The sequence below is a fragment of the Eubalaena glacialis genome, chromosome 17 (genome assembly GCF_028564815.1).
Source record: "Eubalaena glacialis isolate mEubGla1 chromosome 17, mEubGla1.1.hap2.+ XY, whole genome shotgun sequence".
NCBI classification, from domain to species: Eukaryota; Metazoa; Chordata; class Mammalia; order Artiodactyla; family Balaenidae; genus Eubalaena; species Eubalaena glacialis.
Window position 1 is genome coordinate 88,924,844 of NC_083732.1, and position 19,769 is coordinate 88,944,612.

The 19,769-nt window shown below is 56.1% G+C and overlaps 1 protein-coding gene across 14 annotated transcripts in view; it reads left to right on the forward strand.

Annotated features, from left to right (window-relative positions):
• MROH1 (maestro heat like repeat family member 1) overlaps nt 1-19,769 on the forward strand; it is a 67,144-nt gene that overhangs the window by 14,507 nt on the left and 32,868 nt on the right. For 13 of the 14 annotated variants that reach the window (XR_009697695.1, XR_009697696.1, XR_009697697.1 and 10 more), the window contains 8 exons: nt 3,673-3,804; nt 4,228-4,390; nt 4,616-4,714; nt 9,258-9,409; nt 9,800-9,940; nt 10,186-10,278; nt 15,974-16,052; nt 16,280-16,393. Coding sequence is in view for 11 of the 14 variants with exons in the window: in XM_061172022.1 (XP_061028005.1) it covers nt 3,673-3,804; nt 4,228-4,390; nt 4,616-4,714; nt 9,258-9,409; nt 9,800-9,940; nt 10,186-10,278; nt 15,974-16,052; nt 16,280-16,393 (973 nt within the window). In the remaining 3 variants the exon portion in view is untranslated. Of the gene's footprint in view, nt 1-3,672; nt 3,805-4,227; nt 4,391-4,615; nt 4,715-9,257; nt 9,410-9,799; nt 9,941-10,185; nt 10,279-10,338; nt 10,618-15,973; nt 16,053-16,279; nt 16,394-19,769 lie in introns of those variants that run through there. The other variant, XM_061172027.1, reaches the window with a different exon arrangement.

Consider the following 19,769-nt stretch of genomic DNA (forward strand, 5'->3'; position numbering starts at 1 on the left):
CGTCAGAACGGTTGAGCCAGAAATCTCACACACACCTGCCAAGGGCAGGTATCATCAGCAAGCTGCCCTCCCCCACCCCATTCCGTTCCCAGTGTGCTACCTGACAGGGGGCTGTGGCTACATCGTTCTGCATGAGGGCCTGGGCGAAAACCCCCGCCCTCAGAGGCAGTGCTCCACATCTTCTTTTGCTGTGGTTACTGTTCTGCTCATTGAACTCTCAAGAGCAACATAAAGTGGAAATAAAATCTTGAAAAATAAGCAGCTGTTGCAACTTTGTAGAAATAGAAAAACCCATCCTAAAATTCATAGGGAACCTCAAGGGATCCTGAATAGCCAAAACATTCCTAAAAAAGAAGACCAAAGCTGGAGGACTCACAATTCCTGATTTCAGAATTTACTAGAAAGCTACAATAATCAAGCCAGTGTGGCACTGGCATAGAGACAGACACATAGACCAATGGAGGAGAATAGAGCCTAGAAATAAACTCTCACATATGTGGTCAAATGATTTTCAACAGGGGTGCCAAGACAATTGAATGCGGAAAGGATAGTCTTTTCAACAAATGATGCTGGGAAAACTGGATATCCATTTGCAGAAGAATGAAGTTGGACCCCTACCTCACATCATACACAAAAATTAACTCAAGGGGTCAAAGACCTAAACGTAAAACCTAAAACTGTAAAGCTCTTAGAAGAAAACATAGGACAGAAGCTCCTGGACATTGGACTTAGCAATGATTTCTTGGATATGACACCAAAGGAACAGGCAACCAGAAGAAAAAATAGACGAATTGGACTTCGTGAACATTTTAATAATTTGTACATCAAAAGACACTATCCACAGAGTAAAAAGGCAACCCACAGCATGGGAGAAAATGTTTGCAAATCATATATCCAATAAGGAATTAATATCCAGGATATATAGAGAACTCTGAAAACTGAACAACAAAATACCAAACTACTCAATTCAAAAATGGGCAAAGGACTTGAATAGACATTTCTCCAAAAAAGATATACAAATGGCCAATAAGAACATGAAAAGATGGTCAGCATCACTAATCATTAGGGAAATGCAAGTCAAAACTACAGTGAAATACCACCTCACATCCATCACAATGGATACTATCAAAAAAAGAGAAAATAACAAGTGTTGGTGAAAATGTGGAGAAACTGGAAACCTTGTGCAGTGGTGGTGGGAGTGTTAAATGGTGCAGTGGCTATGGAAAACATTATGGAGGTTCCTCAAAAAATAAAAATAGAATTATCATATGACCCAGCAGTTCCACTTCTGGGTATACACCCAAAAGATTGAAAGCAGAGTCTCAAAGAGATAGTTGCACACCTTTGTTCATAGCAACATTAATCACAGTAGTCAAAAGGTGGCGGCAACCCAAGTGCCCATCAGTGGATGATGGATGAGCCAGATGTGGTCCATCCACACAACGGAATATTCAGCCTTAAAAAGGAAGTGAATTCTGGAAATTCCCTGGCGGTCCTGTGGTTAGGACTCAGCCCTGTCACTGCCAAGGGCCCAGGTTCAATCCCTGGTCGGGGAACTAAGATCCCACAGGCCGTGGTGCTGCCAAAAAAAAAAAAAAAAGGGAATTCTGACACGTGCTACAACATGGATGAACCTCTTTTTTTTTTTTTTAATATTTTGATCTAAGGATACATAGGACTTTTAAAAAATAAATTTATTTTATTTTATTTATTGTTTTTGGCTGCGTTGGGTCTTCGTTGCTGTGTGCGGGCTTTCTCTAGTTGTGGCGAGCGGGGGCTACTCTTTGTTGTGGTGTGCGGGCTTCTCATTGCGGTGGCTTCTCGTTGCGGAGCATAGGCTCTAGGCATGTGGGCTTCAGTAGTTGTGGCTCGCGGGCTCTAGAGCACAGGCTCAGTAGTTATGGCACACAGGCTTAGGTGCTCCGCGGCATGTGGGATCTTCCCGGACCAGGGCTCGAACCCATGTCCCCTGCATTGGCAGGCGGATTCCCAACCACTGCGCCACCAGAGAAGCCCCTGGATGAACCTCCTTGAGGACATTTTGCTCAGTGAAATAAGCCAGTCACAAAAGGACAAATACTGTATACTTCTACTTATATGAAGTGTCTAGAATAGTCAAATTCAGATACAGAAAGTAGAAAGGTGGGTGGCAGGGGCTGGGGGGATGGGAATGGAGAGTTAGGGTGTAATGGGGACAGGGTTTCAGTTTTATAAGATGGAAAGAGCTATGGGGAGGGATGGTGCTGTCGGCCACACCACCAGCTGAATGTATTTAATACCACTGCACTGCATGCTTGAGAATGGTTAAGATGGTAAACTTTGTTATGTGTATTTTAACACAATTTAAAAAAGCGAAAAACAGAACAAAACAAACCAGTAGGGCTTCCCTGGTGGCACAGTGGTTGAGAATCCGCCTGCCAATGCAGGGGACACAGGTTCGAGCCCTGGTCCGGGAAGATCCCACATGCCGCGGAGCACCTAAGCCTGTGTGCCATAACTACTGAGCCTGTGCTCTAGAGCCCGCGAGCCACAACTACTGAAGCCCACATGCCTAGAGCCTATGCTCCGCAACGAGAAGCCACCGCAATGAGAAGCCCGCACACCACAACAAAGAGTAGCAACTAAGCCCGTGCACCACAATTACTGAGCCTGCGCTCTAGAGCCCGTGAGCCACAACTACTGAGCCCGTGCGCCACAACTACTGAAGCCCGCGTGCCTAGAGCCCGTGCTCTGCAACAAGAGAAGCCACCGCAGTGAGAAGCCCATGCACCGCAACAAAGAGTAGCCCCCGCTCGCCACAACTAGAGAAAGCCCGCGCGCAGCAACGAGGACCCAACGCAGCCAGAGATAAATAAATAAATAAATTTTAAAAACCCAGCAGCTGTGAATGACCCCATCAGTAGGACATTGGTACTTTCCCCAGATATAAGCTGTATGTATCTACTTGAAATAGAGGGGTTCCTGCCCTCCCCTCTCGCCTGCAGGGCTGAGTGACCGGGAAGTGTGGGCCACCCCCGTGAGGGCTGCTAGTGGCCTCTGCAGGAGGGAGCGTGGTGGGGACGTCGTTGGCGGGGGGCTCTCGCCCGAGGGTCACGAGCACCTTTTCTCAGGCCTGAGCTCTGCAGAGTGCAGCCAGCCTGAGTCGCACCCTTTCTTGCCCTCTTTCCTCCCGTCACGTGGCCTGGGCACTCCAGCTGCACTGAGGTTGTGCCCCCTGGTCTGCACCCCCTGTCTGGACGCTCCATTCGCGGGGTGAGGGGGGAGGGTCCTCAGGGAGCGGCGGGTCTTGGTCTTTCCTGGCTCCCTGAGTATTTCCTGCCCTCACCGCCGGTCTCCGTGACACCCGGGACTCCGGCAGGATGAAGCCCTTCCCTTGGCTGGGCTCTGCTCATGTCGCGGGGTTTTCTGTCATCACCATGACATGCCCTCCACCTGTCACAGCCTCCGCTGTGGTCTGCGTGTCCTCACTGAAGGCGAGGACGACGCGTGCTGGACGGGGGCGCTGCAGGGAGGTGGCTGAGGAGAGGGCTGCACCAGGACATACGGAGAGCTCCCCAGGAGGCGGGCCACCCAGAGCGATGCTGTCAGGAGACCGGGGCTCTTTCTCAAGCTCAGGGAGGAGCTGTGAGAGGCAAGCAAGTCCTGGTCCTCCCTCCATGGTTCTCTCCTCAGCTGGCGCATCCGTACCGGACGATGATCCTGAGGGTCATGGAGACGGTCGTGAGCAGTCACATTGGCGAGCTGGACGAGGACGTGGCCAGGGCCAGCATCCTCCTGGCCTCCAGCGAGATGACCAGAGTGAAGGTCTGTGGGGCTGACCAGGCCCCGGCTTGGGAGGGAAGCTGCTTTCCGAGGCCTTTCCTCCCAAGTGCCTTTGGGGTGTGGGTTTGTGCCCGGCTGCCTCGGGCTTGGCCCCTGGGTCCTGTGCACTGACTGCCCTCCTGGGGTGGGCAGGGTCACCCCACAATCTCCGATGGAAACTGAAGCAGAGAGCGAACTTCCCAAACCCTCAGGGCAAACGTAGGGGCAGTGGTGCCCGGTGTGTGGAGGCGCTGGGCTCAGCAGGGAGCCCTGCTCGCAGCAGCAGCACCACCACCTCCCGAAGACAGGCAGCCTGTCCCCTGGCGTGACTGCGGGCAGAGTGTCTCATTTCGCTTCCTGGGCGGTTTCAGGGTGAGGTCTGCCTCCTTCGGTCTGGGTGCCAGTTCAGATCTTTTGTGGGGATAGGAGTTGGTTTGTGACTGGCAGCAGGCTGCCAGCAACGTCCTGGTGGCGGTGGGAAAGCGTTTCATCAGCAGCGTGATGGAGGAGATGCTGAGCAAGTTCCAGCCCGGGGTCCTGCCGCACCATTTTGTCGTGCAGACGCTCGCCAACCTCTCAGTTTCCAATGGTAGGTGGCGGCCCGGCCCCCTCCGACCCATGCTCGCAGCGGTCGTGAGGACCTCTGAAAGCCCGCTGGCCTCGGTTCCTTGTGTCCCGGCAGCTCCACCGTGAGCCCCGGCTGTGCAGAAGGAGCTCGAGGCATGTGGCCGGGGTGCGCTCTGCCTCCCCTGGGGCGCAGGGCCCGGGGGCAGGACAGGCTGGGCGGGGCCCCCGTGACGTACCCCTCTTGCAGTGTTCGGCATGGTGCCCTTCCTGACGTCCATCCTGAACACCATGCTGCCCATGCTGAGTGCAGCCAAGCCCGACTTGATGAGGGTGGTGTTCTGCTCTGGTAAGATGGGGCCTCTGCGGGCAGGTGGGCCTCTGCGGGGCAGGGGCTGGGCGCAGCCTGTCCACTCCTGGACCTTTTGTCTCCAGTGCCCCTTTGTGGGGCTGCGGGTCCTCCAGGCTGCAGGAGGAGGGTGGGACATTTAGAGGAAGGGTGACTGCAGGCGTGGGCTGGGTGGGCACTGCTGCAGGTAGAGACCTGGCCTCTGCCATCTGACTGCTTTTCTCTGCTGCTGGGGACCCCGCTGCCCAGGACTTTACACTGCAGTCCCTGAGCCCTGGACGCTTGATGCGGGGCGGGGAGAGACTTACCCCAAGCTGCAGCTGCTTCCCGTTTCTCTCCTGCTCCATGCCGGGGGAGTGACCATTCCGTGGGCATCTTGGGATGGGGTATTCACTCTCCCACCTTCTGTGTGCAGCCCTCTGCGTGCCTGGGCAGGGGAACGGCGCCTCGCGGCATGACTCTTGATGGGAGGGGAGGGCACTCATGTGGGAGGGAAGCAGAGGGTCCTGAAACACGGGGGCTGAGGGGGCCTGGGCCTCTTCTAGCAGCCACCACGTTGCCCTTGTCCTTCAGCTTCCTGGTGACCCTAGTGTCCCCACCAGTCTCAGGAAGACTGCTGGCTGGTACTGAGGGGAGGGAGAGGGAGCACCTGGGCCATCTGAGGCCCCCATGAGGACAGGACCCTTTTTAATCCGCAGCCCAGCCTGTTAGCAGGTGCTGGGCTTCCACCGCAGGCTGCCAGCTAGGGAGCATGTGGTGAGGGCGTGGCCACACTGGGCAGGGCTCAGGGTTGGGGTTGGGGGCTGGTAGCTAGAGCATTGGTGTTCGGGGAGGGTTCCTAGGGAAGCTGCGTATCTCGCACACACCTGGGGACTTTCCTAGCCAGGGCCTAGAGCTTTGGGCCCCAGCCCTCCCTGTTCACAGTGGCTTTGGGTTCAGGGTTCCCCTGCTTTCAGGGGGCCCTAGGAGGGGCTCCAGCCCCTGCCAGCCCTCCTCACAGCCCCCGCGTTCCCCATTCTCTCCGTTCCCTGCCATGGTCTCTTTGGTGCCTTCCTCTTGCAGGCTCCTCCCACCTGTGTGTGATTGGCAGGCTGCTTGGGCTGAAGGGCAGAAACCCTCCTTGACCTAGTTTTGGCTGAAAAGGGAATTTGTGACAGGATCCCCGAGCAGCTGGGCCGGGAATCACCGCTGAGCTGGGAATGCAGGAGCAGGACACAGAAGGGACCGAGGCAGAGCTGAGGGGCTGGGGCTGTACCTCGGGTGCGCTGCAAACGGGGAGAAGACCAGCCTAGGACAGCCTGCGTCCAGGCCGGTGGGGGAACAAGAAGAGCCCGTGTCGGAGCCGAGGGCTTAGTTACTGGCCCCGGACAGCTCCTCTGGGAAGTACTGGCCTCACTCCGGGAAGCGCGGGGCCCTGCACAGAGAGCTGACTCGCAGATCTCAAGAGCTCTGGTCCCTGCCCTTCCCAGGCCAAAGGCCCCTGCAGTTCTCACCTTGTTGGTATGTCGCGTATGAAGCAAGTGCGTGGGCCAAGAGACCTGCCCGCGGGCCGCCCTCCTGCTGAGGTGTGCGCTCCTCACACAGATAGAACGTTCAGGGTCTGCAGTTGGAGGGAAGAGTGGCCCTGCCTACTGGAGTGGCCTCAGTCGGGCCAGGAGGGTCCACATCAGCCCATCAGCGGCCTGGGTGGGGCGCGAGAGGGCTGGGGCCTCCTGTCCTTCCAGACAGCCTCTGGTTCTGGGCAGATGTCTGTGTCCACTGCAGGAAGGCGGCACAAGTGGGCAGCGGCGCTGGGCCAAGAACAGGAGCACGCGCACACTTGAAGGTGCTTGTCCAGTTTGCAGGAGGCTGTGGCCAGGCAGGGGAAGAGTGGGGAGGGAGACCCAGAGACCGTGTTGACGTGTCCCAGACAGCAGGGTGCACGGCTGGCCTGGCCACACTGTCCAGCACCAATGGGCGGCCCAGAATCACTGCCCGCGAGGAAAGTCTCTGATAGGAGAGGTGGCAGCAGGATAGACAGAACCCGAGACTTGGGGAAAGCAGACGGTTCAGGGAGGAGGACACAGGCAGGAAAGGAAACCGGCGGTTAATATCCTCAGGGGGTTAAGAGAAGGTGCATTCAGGAAACAAGAGCATGTTGCTATGAAGAAGCTACATTCGGAGAATAAAATTAAGCTTTTGGGAATTAAAAACATGATGAAAATGGAGGCAGAAATGGAAGAGAAAGTTGAGGAAATCCTCCAGAAAATAGAGCAAAAATGCAAATATATGGAAAATAAGAGAGAAAGAAAAGAATTAGCAGGCTAGGCCATGAAGCCAGCACTCGAATAAGACACCCTGGAAAGAACGAACAGAGAGAGTGGAGTGGGGGAGTCGTGCAGTAATCCCCGAACCTGCCCTGGAGCAGGAGCTGTTCCTGATGGAGAGGCCCTCCAAGCACCGCACCGGGAAGACTTTGCGGGGGGGTGGGGCAGGGATGGTCCAAGGGGAGGCTGAGGAAATAGGTGTCCTTGGCTTCTCCCGCTCAAGGGAGAGCGTCAGCAAGCTCCAGTGGAAGGCACCCTCTGAGAATCAGAACCCTGCCCAGATGCTGCTTGAGCAGGAGGGTAAAGACGCTTTTGGAGAAGCAAGGATCAGGAAGGGTGCGGTCCCACATGGCGGGGCCGAGGGAGCCCCAGGGTGTGTGGCAAGAGATGTGGCGGTTGCCTTAGTGACTCGTGCCTGGAGAGCCAAGGAGACTCAAACCGCAGGTGGTCGGTTACTCTGGGAAACAAAGCTGTTCATGGAGGGAGTGGGTGGGCTCTGGCAGCGCGGGTCTGGAGGGATGGATGGAAAGGACTGGCCCTGGCCTTGGGGGGAGTAGGTGAGGAACATCGTGGACGCGTTACTTATCGAGAGATAGATCCAAACCCCATGTTTGCTTCTGGAGAAAGGGAAATTGGGCTGGCAGAGGGTGTATGAGAATTGCTCTTTTACCTTATGCCTGTGTGTATACCTGATGAAAAACTCAAACCTAGTAACAGATTCGGGGGTGGGTTTCTGCTTCTGGCCATATAGTAGCCTGTTATTCTGAAAGACCTTCCCATGCAAAATACCTAGGATCCCTGATCAGTTTGACCAACAGCCTGACTGAACAGCTCAAGGAGGCAAAAGAGTAGGGGGGACGAAGGGGGCGTGGAGGAGCGGGGGGTTGAGAGAGGAGCTGAGGGTTCTCGGGGCACCAGAAGCCTCGGTTTTAGCAGCCATGTGGCAGGTAGGGGACCAGAGCCCACCTCACCAGACCCTCCAGGGGCCCATCCTCAGTGGAAGGGCTGCCCATGACACAGAAACCTTCCCCCAGGAGGTAGTTTTCTTTCAGAATTTCTTTATGTTCTCTCTTGAGTACGTGTGAACATGGCTGCCCTCCTGTAGATGGAGGGTTAGGGTTAGTCTTTCTGCTGGGCTGCAAAGCCCAAGGTAAGAAATTAGCCTTACAGGTGGGCCAGGTTTGAGGTTGTGAGCTGGGGCAAGTAAAGACCCCCGGGGCAGCTGCTGCAGCCCCTGCCTGGGCGCCGGGCTCTGCCCTCGGGATGCCCGGCCGGGAGCCGCCGCCTCTCCGGGCCATTCCGTCCTCATCTCCCCCTGCACTGCCCAGGCCCCGTGGCCAGGTCCTGGCCTCCGACTCTCCTTTGTGGCCCCATCGTCTCCCTTGACCCAGGGTCCAGGCCCTGCTGACCACTCGCAGGTCTGCACCAAAGCGAGTCCCCAGGCTTACCCGCCTGGTGGCCACAGCACAGTCCCTTCCACGGACACAGCCCCCCAGGCCAGCGCTCCCCACTCTCGGCACCCTGCCACCGTGCCCCCAGGTCTTCTTCCTACACATGTCCTGGGGGGCCCACGCCTGCCCGGCACAGAGGCCCTTGAAAGCGCGTGGCACGCGTCTCTGTGAGGGGAGAGGTGGGCACAGCAGACGAGTGGGCCAGGCGTGGTGGCCTGGGGGCATTTTGGGGAGGTTGGTGCCTGTACTGGTTTCCTTGGACCACCTTAACGAAGGACCACAAATTGGGGGGTTAAAACAACAGAAATGTGTTCTCTACGGCTCAGGAGGCCAGGATTCCAAGAGCAGGGTGTTGGCAGGGCCGTGCGCCCTCTGCGGCTCTGGAGAGAAACCTTCCAGGCCCCCTGGCGTCTGGAGGTGCCCGTGCATCCTGGCGCGTTGGCTCGAGGCTGCAGCAGTGCAGCTCTGCCTCCGTTGTCCCCGCGTGTCTGTCTCTCTTCTTGTGAGGACACGGTCCTGTTGTAGTGGCCCCCCCCCCACCACTGTGACCTCATCTTGACTCATTGCATCTGCAAAGACCCTATTTCCGAAAAAGGTCACGTTCTGAGCTTCTGTGAAGCACACGAGTTGGGGGACCCTTCACGCCCGCACAGCGCTTTGGTCCCGAGCTTGGCCGGGTGCTGGGAGGGTGTCTCGCAGGCGGCGTGGCATGTTAGAAGGGGCAGGTGTCGCGCGGAGCCTGTGCGGCCATGGGCCGGCTGCCGCTTACCGCGTGGGTCGCCACAGCTCTGCAGCGCTTCAGCGAGAGCACCCTGGAGTACCTGGCCAACCTGGACCAGGCCCCCGACCCCACAGTCAGGAAGGACGCCTTCGCCACTGACATCTTCAGCGCCTACGACATCCTCTTCCACCACTGGCTGCAGAGCCGGGAAGCCAAGGTATGCGCGGCCCGTAGGGACCTGTGCCCTCGCCTAGCTGGCTTTCCTCTCCCACCCCCAGCCTGGAGGTACTGCTCCAGTCACCTGGGCCTCTTCTGCTGTCCTGCGGGTTCTAGGGGGGTGGGGAGGGTAGATCTGTCTACACGCGCCCCTCCCTCCCCTGCCCCGCAGGTCCTCACAGAGTAGGGCTAGTTTTCTGCGGCCCCAGCGCTGGACCTCTCCCCCTGGGCCCACTCCCTCCGCCCCTTTAGGCCCCCCGCTCGTGGTAACCCGGGTCTTCGAGTCCGGCTGTGGGGTCCTTGGTGAAGGGCTCTTTGCACATCTCTGCCCCGGGCTGACGGGCGTTGCCGGCCGTTCTGCACGTGAGCGTCTGTCCCTGTGTCCCCCCAGCTGCGGCTTGCTGTGGTGGAGGCCCTGGGGCCCATGAGCCACCTGCTGCCCAGCGAGAAGCTGGAGGAGCAGCTCCCCAAGCTCCTGCCTGGACTCCTCGGCCTCTACAAGAAGCACGCCGAGACCGTCCATGTGTCCAAGGTGCGTTCAGGAGTTCAGCTGCAGGGGGCGCGGGATCGGGGTGGGAAGCCCCCGAGGCAGTCAGCCTCAGCGGGGGGCGTGGACGGGAGCCGGGGAGCCAGGCCCACCTGGCCTCGCCGCGCGCCCCCTTCCCGGCCCTCCCCTGCGAGCGCTAGGGCGGAGGGCTGGGAGACTCCCGCAGCCAGCAGGGGTGGGGCTGGGGCAGGAGGAGGCCCTGACGGCCCCTCTCCTCCCTCCTCGAGCAGAGCCTGGGCCAGATCCTCGAGGCGGCCGCGAGCGTGGGCAGCCGCACGCTGGACGTCCAGCTTGACTCACTCCTGGCTGCCCTGCACGCTCAGGTGGGCTGGGGGCCCCGGGAGGGGTGGGAGCACGCTGGGGAGGTGCCTGCTGAGGGTTAGGGAGCAGGAGGCGGGGCTGAAGTGCGGGCTTCCCTCGGGGCTAGGCCCCCTGTTGTCTGCCCAACGCTGGGGCTCGGGCCGCGTGACACAGGACAGCCCCGGCATGCGGGGACCGGAGCAGGCAGCCAGCAGGCCAGGGGCAGCTCTGGGGCCATCTGCACAGGCCGTGCGTCCCGAGGACCCGGGCTCAGGTGGAGACCCCCTTCAGGGGTCCTGAAGGCTCTGATGGAGAAAGGGCTTCGAGGAGGCTCCTCAGCCGTGCACACCCTGCCCCCCCAGGTCAGATGAGGGGCGTGGAGGTCATGGGGAGCTCTGGTGGGGACGTTGCGTCCATGGGACTTTCTGAGTGGGAGAGAAGAGGGGCGGAAAACTAAAGAGAGCGTGGGCAGGCGGCTCTTTGAGAAAGAAAAGCAGGGAGAGTGGACTTACTTCTTTGCTCCCCCACCCCCTGGGACATCTCTGGGCCTGCTCCACTCCCACACCTGCTGGGATGCCAGCCTGGCCCCCCGGACCCGCTGGCCTGAGCCCTCACCTGCCACACACATGGACGGCTCCCAGCGAGGGCCGGGGGTCTGGCTATGGTAGAGAGATTAAATAGTAATTTTAGTGTGTGAGCAATGGTAATGAACCTGAAAAACTGTATGAAGTGGATAGATTCCTAGAAAAGTCTTAAAAATGTCAAAATTGGCAGAGAAGAAATAGAAAACTTGACTAAACCAAGAAAGAAATGGAAACAACATTCCAAACCCTTCCTTTCTGAAAGCAAACCCAGGACCCACGTGGTTTGAAGGTTGCGTTCTTCCAAACTTTTGAGGGACAGCTAATTTCCACCCTACACAGGTGGGCTTGGAAATGAGAAAAGGATATCCAGAGCTGCCTGATAGATTCTTTGAGGCTGGTCTTGATTCCAAATCCAAGTCAGGACCACACAGAAAAATCTAGGTCTACTACTGTGAGGCTAGATGTGAGGATCGTGTGCTCAGTGAAGGGAGTTGCCCCGCACCGTGCCCCCAGCACTGCACCCCCAGCACTGCACCCGCAGCGCTGCGCCCTCAGCACTGCGCCCTCAGCACTGCGCCCTCAGCACTGCGCCCTCAGCACTGTGCACCCTCAGCACTGCACCCTCAGCACTGTGCACCCTCAGCACTGTGCACCCTCAGCACTGCACCCTCAGCACTGTGCACCCTCAGCACTGCACCCTCAGCACTGCACCCTCAGCACTGTGCACCCTCAGCACTGCACCCTCAGCACTGCACCCTCAGCACTGTGCACCCTCAGCACTGCACCCTCAGCACTGCACCCTCAGCACTGTGCACCCTCAGCACTGTACCCTCAGCACTGTGCACCCTCAGCACTGCACCCTCAGCACTGTGCACCCTCAGCACTGCGCCCTCAGCACTGTGCACCCTCAGCACTGCGCCCTCAGCACTGCACCCTCAGCACTGTGCACCCTCAGCACTGCACCCTCAGCACTGCACCCTCAGCACTGTGCACCCTCAGCACTGTACCCTCAGCACTGTGCACCCTCAGCACTGCACCCTCAGCACTGCACCCTCAGCACTGCACCCTCAGCACTGTGCACCCTCAGCACTGTACCCTCAGCACTGTGCACCCTCAGCACTGCACCCTCAGCACTGCACCCTCAGCACTGTGCACCCTCAGCACTGTGCACCCTCAGCACTGCACCCTCAGCACTGCACCCTCAGCACTGTGCACCCTCAGCACTGCACCCTCAGCACTGCGCCCTCAGCACTGCGCCCTCAGCACTGTGCACCCTCAGCACTGTGCACCCTCAGCACTGCACCCTCAGCACTGTGCACCCTCAGCACTGCACCCTCAGCACTGTGCACCCTCAGCACTGTGCACCCTCAGCGCTGCACCCTCAGCACTGTGCACCCTCAGCACTGCACCCTCAGCACTGTGCACCCTCAGCACTGCACCCTCAGCGCTGCACCCTCAGCACTGTGCACCCTCAGCACTGTGCACCCTCAGCACTGCACCCTCAGCACTGTGCACCCTCAGCACTGCACCCTCAGCGCTGCACCCTCAGCACTGTGCACCCTCAGCACTGTGCACCCTCAGCACTGCACCCTCAGCACTGCACCCTCAGCACTGTGCACCCTCAGCACTGTGCACCCTCAGCACTGCACCCTCAGCACTGCACCCTCAGCACTGTGCACCCTCAGCACTGCACCCTCAGCACTGCGCCCTCAGCACTGCGCCCTCAGCACTGTGCACCCTCAGCACTGTGCACCCTCAGCACTGCACCCTCAGCACTGTGCACCCTCAGCACTGCACCCTCAGCACTGTGCACCCTCAGCACTGTGCACCCTCAGCGCTGCACCCTCAGCACTGTGCACCCTCAGCACTGCACCCTCAGCACTGTGCACCCTCAGCACTGCACCCTCAGCGCTGCACCCTCAGCACTGTGCACCCTCAGCGCTGCACCCTCAGCACTGTGCACCCTCAGCGCTGCACCCTCAGCACTGTGCACCCTCAGCGCTGCACCCTCAGCACTGCACCCTCAGCACAGCACCCTCAGCACTGTGCACCCTCAGCACTGCACCCTCAGCACTGTGCACCCTCAGCACTGCACCCTCAGCACTGTGCACCCTCAGCACTGTGCACCCTCAGCACTGCACCCTCAGCACTGTGCACCCTCAGCACTGCACCCTCAGCACTGCACCCTCAGCACTGTGCACCCTCAGCACTGTACCCTCAGCACTGTGCACCCTCAGCGCTGCACCCTCAGCACTGCACCCTCAGCGCTGCACTCTCAGCACTGTGCACCCTCAGCACTGCACCCTCAGCACTGTGCACCCTCAGCACTGTGCACCCTCAGCACTGTGCACCCTCAGCACTGCACCCTCAGCACTGCACCCTCAGCACTGTGCACCCTCAGCGCTGCACCCTCAGCACTGCACCCTCAGCGCTGCACCCTCAGCACTGTGCACCCTCAGCACTGCACCCTCAGCACTGCACCCTCAGCACTGTGCACCCTCAGCACTGTACCCTCAGCACTGTGCACCCTCAGCACTGTACCCTCAGCACTGTACCCTCAGCACTGTGCACCCTCAGCACTGCACCCTCAGCACTGCACCCTCAGCACTGCGCCCTCAGCACTGCGCCCTCAGCACTGCACCCTCAGCACTGTGCACCCTCAGCACTGCACCCTCAGCACTGCACCCTCAGCACTGTGCACCCTCAGCACTGCGCCCTCAGCACTGCGCCCTCAGCACTGCGCCCTCAGCACTGCGCCCTCAGCACTGTGCACCCTCAGCACTGCTCTCCCAGTACACGAGGGGTGTAGGGCCCAGCCAGGGGGGCTGCACAGCACTGAGGCCTGTCAGCTCACCTCATCATGGAACGAGATTCCCGAAAATATTCTCTGATACCAATCAATGCAGAAAAAGCTTTTGATAAAGTTCAACACCTATTTGTCGTTAAAGCTCTTAGCAACCAGGATCAGAAAGGAACTTCTCTAACTTGATGAAGTTTAAATACCCAAACCCTCCGCATACATCATAGTGAATGGGAGACAGGTACGTTTCCTCTAGTGTCAGGAGCAGGAAGGAGCCCCACTCTCAGTGTTAATGGGGAAAGGAACAGAAATGGGGGGAGCGAGGACAGACCTGTCGTTCATCTTTTCCCGGCCACCCACCCTCCGTCCTGGTCCCCGCTTTGCCTTTCCCGAGTCCCCGAGCTCCTCTTAATACACTCAGCAACGGGTGGGTTGCCACTCGGGTCTCCCCAGCGAGAAGGCACAGGCGTGGAGGGGAGGGTTTGCTCTGTTCTGTTCCCTGCTGTCCCAGCACCGGTCCGTGTTACTCGTGAGCACTCAGTAGATGTTTGTTTTATGGATGGTTGATTTATTCATCCAGAAATGCACTCATATATGAACTGAATCGGTTCACAAATACTAGAACTAAGTTCAGCAAGGTTGCCAGTTACAAGACCACCCTGTAAAAATCAGGAGCATTCTTCTCCATCAGTAGTGACCAACTAGAAAGTACAAAAAAATGACCATTTACAATAGCAACAGAAACTTATCGTAAAGTATCTGGGAATTCACCTAACGAAGAATGCCTAAGATCTCTATGGAGAAAAAGTTTACAACTCTGAAAAAAGTGAGGAAAAAAATGAGAGATGTAGCACAATATCATTTACTTAATATAAAAGTGATTGCATAAAACTGTAAAAACAAACTGATTATCTATGGGATGGGGGTGGGGTTTAAACGGGGAATATAAAAGCTGAAAAGGCAGAAAAAATGTGATATTTCCTTTTCTTAGAGCTTTCCATTCATGTCTTTTGTTTTTCTATTGGTTTTTAGGGTTTTTTTCCATATTGATCTGTAGCAGTTATTTATAGTCTCATATCATGTATGTATAAATGTTTGTTTCTACTTTGTCCGTTATCTGTGGCTCTGTTTATGGTATTTTTTGCCATGCAAAATTATTTAGTTTTTACACCATCATTTATCCATCTTTTATGTTACAGTTCAGCTTTTGCTATACTTGGAAAAGGCTTTCGAGTTCTGCAATTAATTTTTAGCTTCTCTCATTTTCCCCTATACTTTTACTGTTTAATCCGTCTGGAGTTTATTTTAGGGAAAGAGTGAGAATCTAGTTTTATCTTTTTTCCAGATGACTACCCATTTGCACTAGTTATCTATTGCCCTTTGACCGATCACTCCAAAACTTAGCATGTGAAAACAGCAGCGGTTTACTCTCTCCAAGTCACTGCGGAGTCCTGAGCAGCTCAGGCTCGCGCGTGGCCACGGTCACGCATCTTCTGAAGGCTCCCCGGGGGGCGGGGGTTTCTGCTTCCAAGCCGGCTCCCTGCTCCTGGGCTGCTTGAGCGTCCTCAGGGCTGGCGGCTGAGTGAGCCCGGGAGCAGGCAGAAAGCCACGGTGCCTTTTATGGCCAGGTTAGGTCTTCGCAGTGGAAGTGACAAGGAGCACCCTGGGGGCCTGGAGCAGAGCCCGGCCGCCTGGCATTCACCTGGTCCTGCACCGCTGGCCACTTCTCACCTCAGAGCCCTGTGCCCGGAGGCCCTGCGGGTGTCCTTTGTTGTGGCCTTGAGGGGTTGAGTGGGTGTTGGGGTGCCACCCAGGGCTCAGCCCCCGGTGAGTGTCACCTGCTGAGGCACAGTGGAGCCCAGAGACACATCTGCCAACAGCCTCTGTTTTTACTTTTACTAGTGCAGCTTCTTTTTCTTTTGCAATTTTGAACGAATGGACTCTAGGTATTTTGGTTTCCAGTGCTTTCTGTATTCTAGAGGTCCGTGGTTTCCAGCCCAGGATGTCATGCCCAGGAAAGCGGGAAACTGTCTCCTTTCTCATCAAGGAATGTGTCTTGGGAATTTGTTTTCCTGGCTGGTGGTGGGAAGGGTGGGGTGTAGAAGGAGCCAGGACTCTTTTCCCTTGAGAGGGCCAACTGTAAGGTGTGGGCTGAGGTCCCCAGGGCGCTTCCGGTCACAGGCGAGGGGCTCCTGCACCCAGGTGAGAGAGCGCCTGAGGGACCTGCACCTGCGTGGTGGCTGAGGTGGAGCCTGGGCCCAGCATCTTCAGGGGACCTGTCCCTCCTGCGGCCTTGCTGGGCCCCTGTGACTGTGCCCTCTGTTCCCGGAGCAGATCTGCGTGCCCGTCGAGTCCTCGAGCCCTCTGGTGGTGAGCAACCAGAAGGAGGTGCTGCGCTGCTTCACGGTGCTAGGTACGCGGCCGGCGGCCTGGCTGCTCTGGGGGCGGGGGGCCCTTTGTCTAGTGTGCTGCCCGCCTGTGTCTCTGGGGAGCATACAGCCAAGGCCTGGCTGGGCCGCAGCCCCGAGCGCCCGGCCTCGCTGGCCGCCGGGCCTTGCTTGTCTTGGAGGGGCAGACGCCCGGCAGGGAGCAAAGCACAGCTCGTCACAAACAGTCTTTTGCCGAGCGCTTGCCCTGCAGCCTGCTGCTCGCCTGACCGCCTGCTGGCCTTCCTGCTGCCCAAGCTGGACACCAGCAACGAGAGGACCCGTGTGGGCACCCTCCAGGTCGTGAGGCACGTCATCAACTCGGCCGGTGAGTGCCCTTGGGGGCGCAGAGATGGAAAAGGCAGACATTGTCCAGCTTTTAGGGGAAAAGGAACATCTTGCTTTGAATTCTTTAAATATTTTCCCCAACTTTCTATTTTGCAAAACTCCAAACTTTTTGCAAAGTTGCAGCAATAGTGCTCATCTGCCCCCCAGCAGGTGTCCGTCACTGACATTTGCCCTGGACAGCTGGCTGCAGACAGTGGGACACAGCGCCCCTGATCTGGGCCCGGCAGCTGCCACATGCCCGCTGCTCTGGTGGCTCAGGGTCCCGCTGACCCGTCACGCTGTCTGCCGCAGCTGCCCCTCAGTGTGGGGTCTGTGCACAGGCTTATGTTGCTTAGTTGTGTCTTAGACGTGGACCTTTGAGAAGAGTTGAGGCCAGTTCTGTAGACAGTCCCTCAATTTCCATGTGTCTGATGATTTCCTCACAATTGGATGGAAGAATTCAGGTTTCTTGCTTTTAAGGCTAATTTAATCAGCAATAAGCTTGAACAGTTTTCACACTTAAGTCTGTTTTTTTCCGGTGAGTCTTGGTTGCTAAACAGTGGCCATGGCCGTGGGCCACATCAGGCCTGCAGCCTGCTTTTGTACAGCCCGTGAGCTGAGAGTGGTTTTCACATGGCAACGGGTTGTACAAGCAAACAAAGAAGAATGTGTGACGGAGACCACTTGTGGCCCTGGAAGCCTAAGTGTTCTCTGTCTGACCCTCTATGGAACAAGCGTGTGGACCAGGTGGCGCCTGTGGACTTGGCAGCTCTCGGGTTTGGGGAGTGAGGGGACAGCACTTGGTGGGCGAGGCCGGGTCCTGCCGTGAGCCCAGGAGCACGTGGCTGGTGGCCTGCTGGCTCCCTGGGGAAGGGTGGTGCTGGGACAGAGAGCAAGGCCTCTCACCTGAGCCACAGCGCCCTCGGGAGCCCAGGTGCCTGTGGGCCTCGTCTGGGCCTCGGCCGGGCCTTCGCTTCTTCTCTGATCTGCTGTTCATGGTCATTAGTGGCGCTGAACGTTTTTTACGCAGTCAGCCTCGCTTGCCTTTCCTTTGTTAATTCTTCTCTCGCGATGATGTTCCAAAGTCACTTCGTATCCACTTGTCTTTCATTTTTTCCTTTAAGTTCTTTCTCTGGCCATAAGTGTATATACGTATATATGGTTAGGACTCGGTGCTCTCACTGCCCAGGCCCCGGGTTCAATCCCTGCTCAGGGAGCTAAGATCCTGCAAGCCACGCGGCATGGCCAAAAGAAAGATGTGGTACATATAAAAAATGGAATGCTACTCGGCCATAAAAAGAATGAAATAATGCCATTGCAGCAACATGGATGGCCCTAGAGATTATCATATTAAGTGAAGTAAGTCAGAAAGAAGAAGACATATACAATATACCACTTTTATGTGGAATCTAAAATATGACACAAATGAACTTATTTACAAAATAGAAACATACAGACAGAAAATAAACTTGTTACCAAAGGGGAAAATTGGGGGGAAGAGATAAATTAGGAGTTTGGGATTAACAGATACATACTACTATATATAAAATAGATAAACAACAAGGTCCTACTGTATAGCACAGGGAACTATACTCAGTATCTTGTCATAAACTATAATGGAAAACAATCTGAAAAAGAATAGATACATAGGGCTTCCCTGGTGGCACAGTGGTTAAGAACCCGCCTGCCGATGCAGGGGACATGGGTTCGAGCCCTGGTCCGGGAAGATCCCACATGCCGCGGAGCCACTGAGCCTGTGTGCCACAACTACTGAGCCTGCGCTCTAGAATCCACGAGCCACAACTACTGAGCCCACACACCTAGAGCCCGTGCTCCACAACAAGAGAAGCCACCGCAATGAGAAACCCGTGCACCGCAGGGAAGAGTAGCCCCTGATCACCACAGCTAGAGAAAGCCTGCGCGCAGCAACGAATGCAATGCAGTCAAAAAAAAAAAAAAAAGATACGTATATGTATAACTGAATCACTTTGCTGAACACCAGCAACACTGTAAGTAAACTCTACTTCAGGAAAAAAGTAAAATTTTTAAAAATTATATATATATATACATATTTAAACCTCTCCCTTTTGGGGGGCTTGGCCCTTGGTGGTTTAATTTGCTTGCTTACAATCGTGGTAAAATACACACAACACAACATTTGCCATGCTCGTCGTTGTAGGTGTACACTCAGCAGCGTTAAGTACATCCACGTGGCCGTGCAGCCGCCCCCTGCAAACCTGAAACTCTGTCCCCGCTCAACAACACTCCCCACATTTCCGTCCCTTTTCAACCGCAGGTTTCCTGTGCTCTTTTCTTTCTCTTGTAATTTATCCGTGGAAGAGCCTAGGCCATTGGACCTGTGGAGTTTCACACGGTCAGCTTGGCGGGCTGTGTTCTTGAGGTGCAGATTGAGGTTTTCTCGTCCGTCTGGATTTCTTGCAAATTGGCAAGAACTCAGACTCCAGTCGAGTCCTTTTGGCAAGGCTGTAGCGGGCACAGTGTGTACCGGGCAGCCTCGGCAGCACTGACGCTCGCCGCCTGGGGCACGGCTGGTGCTGCGCCGGTTCGCTGGGTGCCTTGATGAAGAGATGCTCTTCACCTGCCACTCAGCCACGCAGAAGTGTGGCTCATGTAGGAACTGCAGGCTCAGCTGTTGGCTCCTTTGTTTTGTCAGTTTTCAAGATAATACACTGGTCCCCTATCATCTTCTAAAGGTGACCATTGCTCTTTAAAAATATCATAGGGACTCATGAATTCAAACATGTTCGAGAAATTTCAGTTCATTGCAGTTATTACCATTATCTTTTAAATTAATTTTTATTGGAGTATAGTTGATTTACAGTGTCATTTTAGATTCTGCTGTACAGCAAAGTGAATCAGCCGCACATATCCATATATCCCCTATTTTTTAGATTATATTCCCATCTAGGTCACCACAGAGCACTGAGTAGAGTTCCCTGTGCTAGGCAGTAGGTCCTTATTTGTTATCTATAGTTATTACCATTATTGGAGCTCAAATTGTGTCATCTCCGGGGAGCGGGGAGACTTCTTCAAGTTCTGAGTCCTTTGATGATGAACTAATAAGCTCATGGTGTATATTTCTTGCCCCAGCCTCCAGTTCCCCGTGTGAGGTGGGACCATGACACACCCCTCCCCTGGGGCTGTCCTTGGAATGACAGCGCCATCACTGTGCTCCCAGTCTCTGTTTTCATTAAAAAAAATTTTTTTTGACCACGCCATGTGGCTTGCAGGATCTTAGTTCCCAACCAGGGATCAAACCCGGGCCCTCAGCAGTGAGAGCATGGAGTCCTAACCGCTGGTCCGCCAGGGAGGTCCCTCTTTGTTTTTATTTTTATTAATCTCATGACCACTTCTTG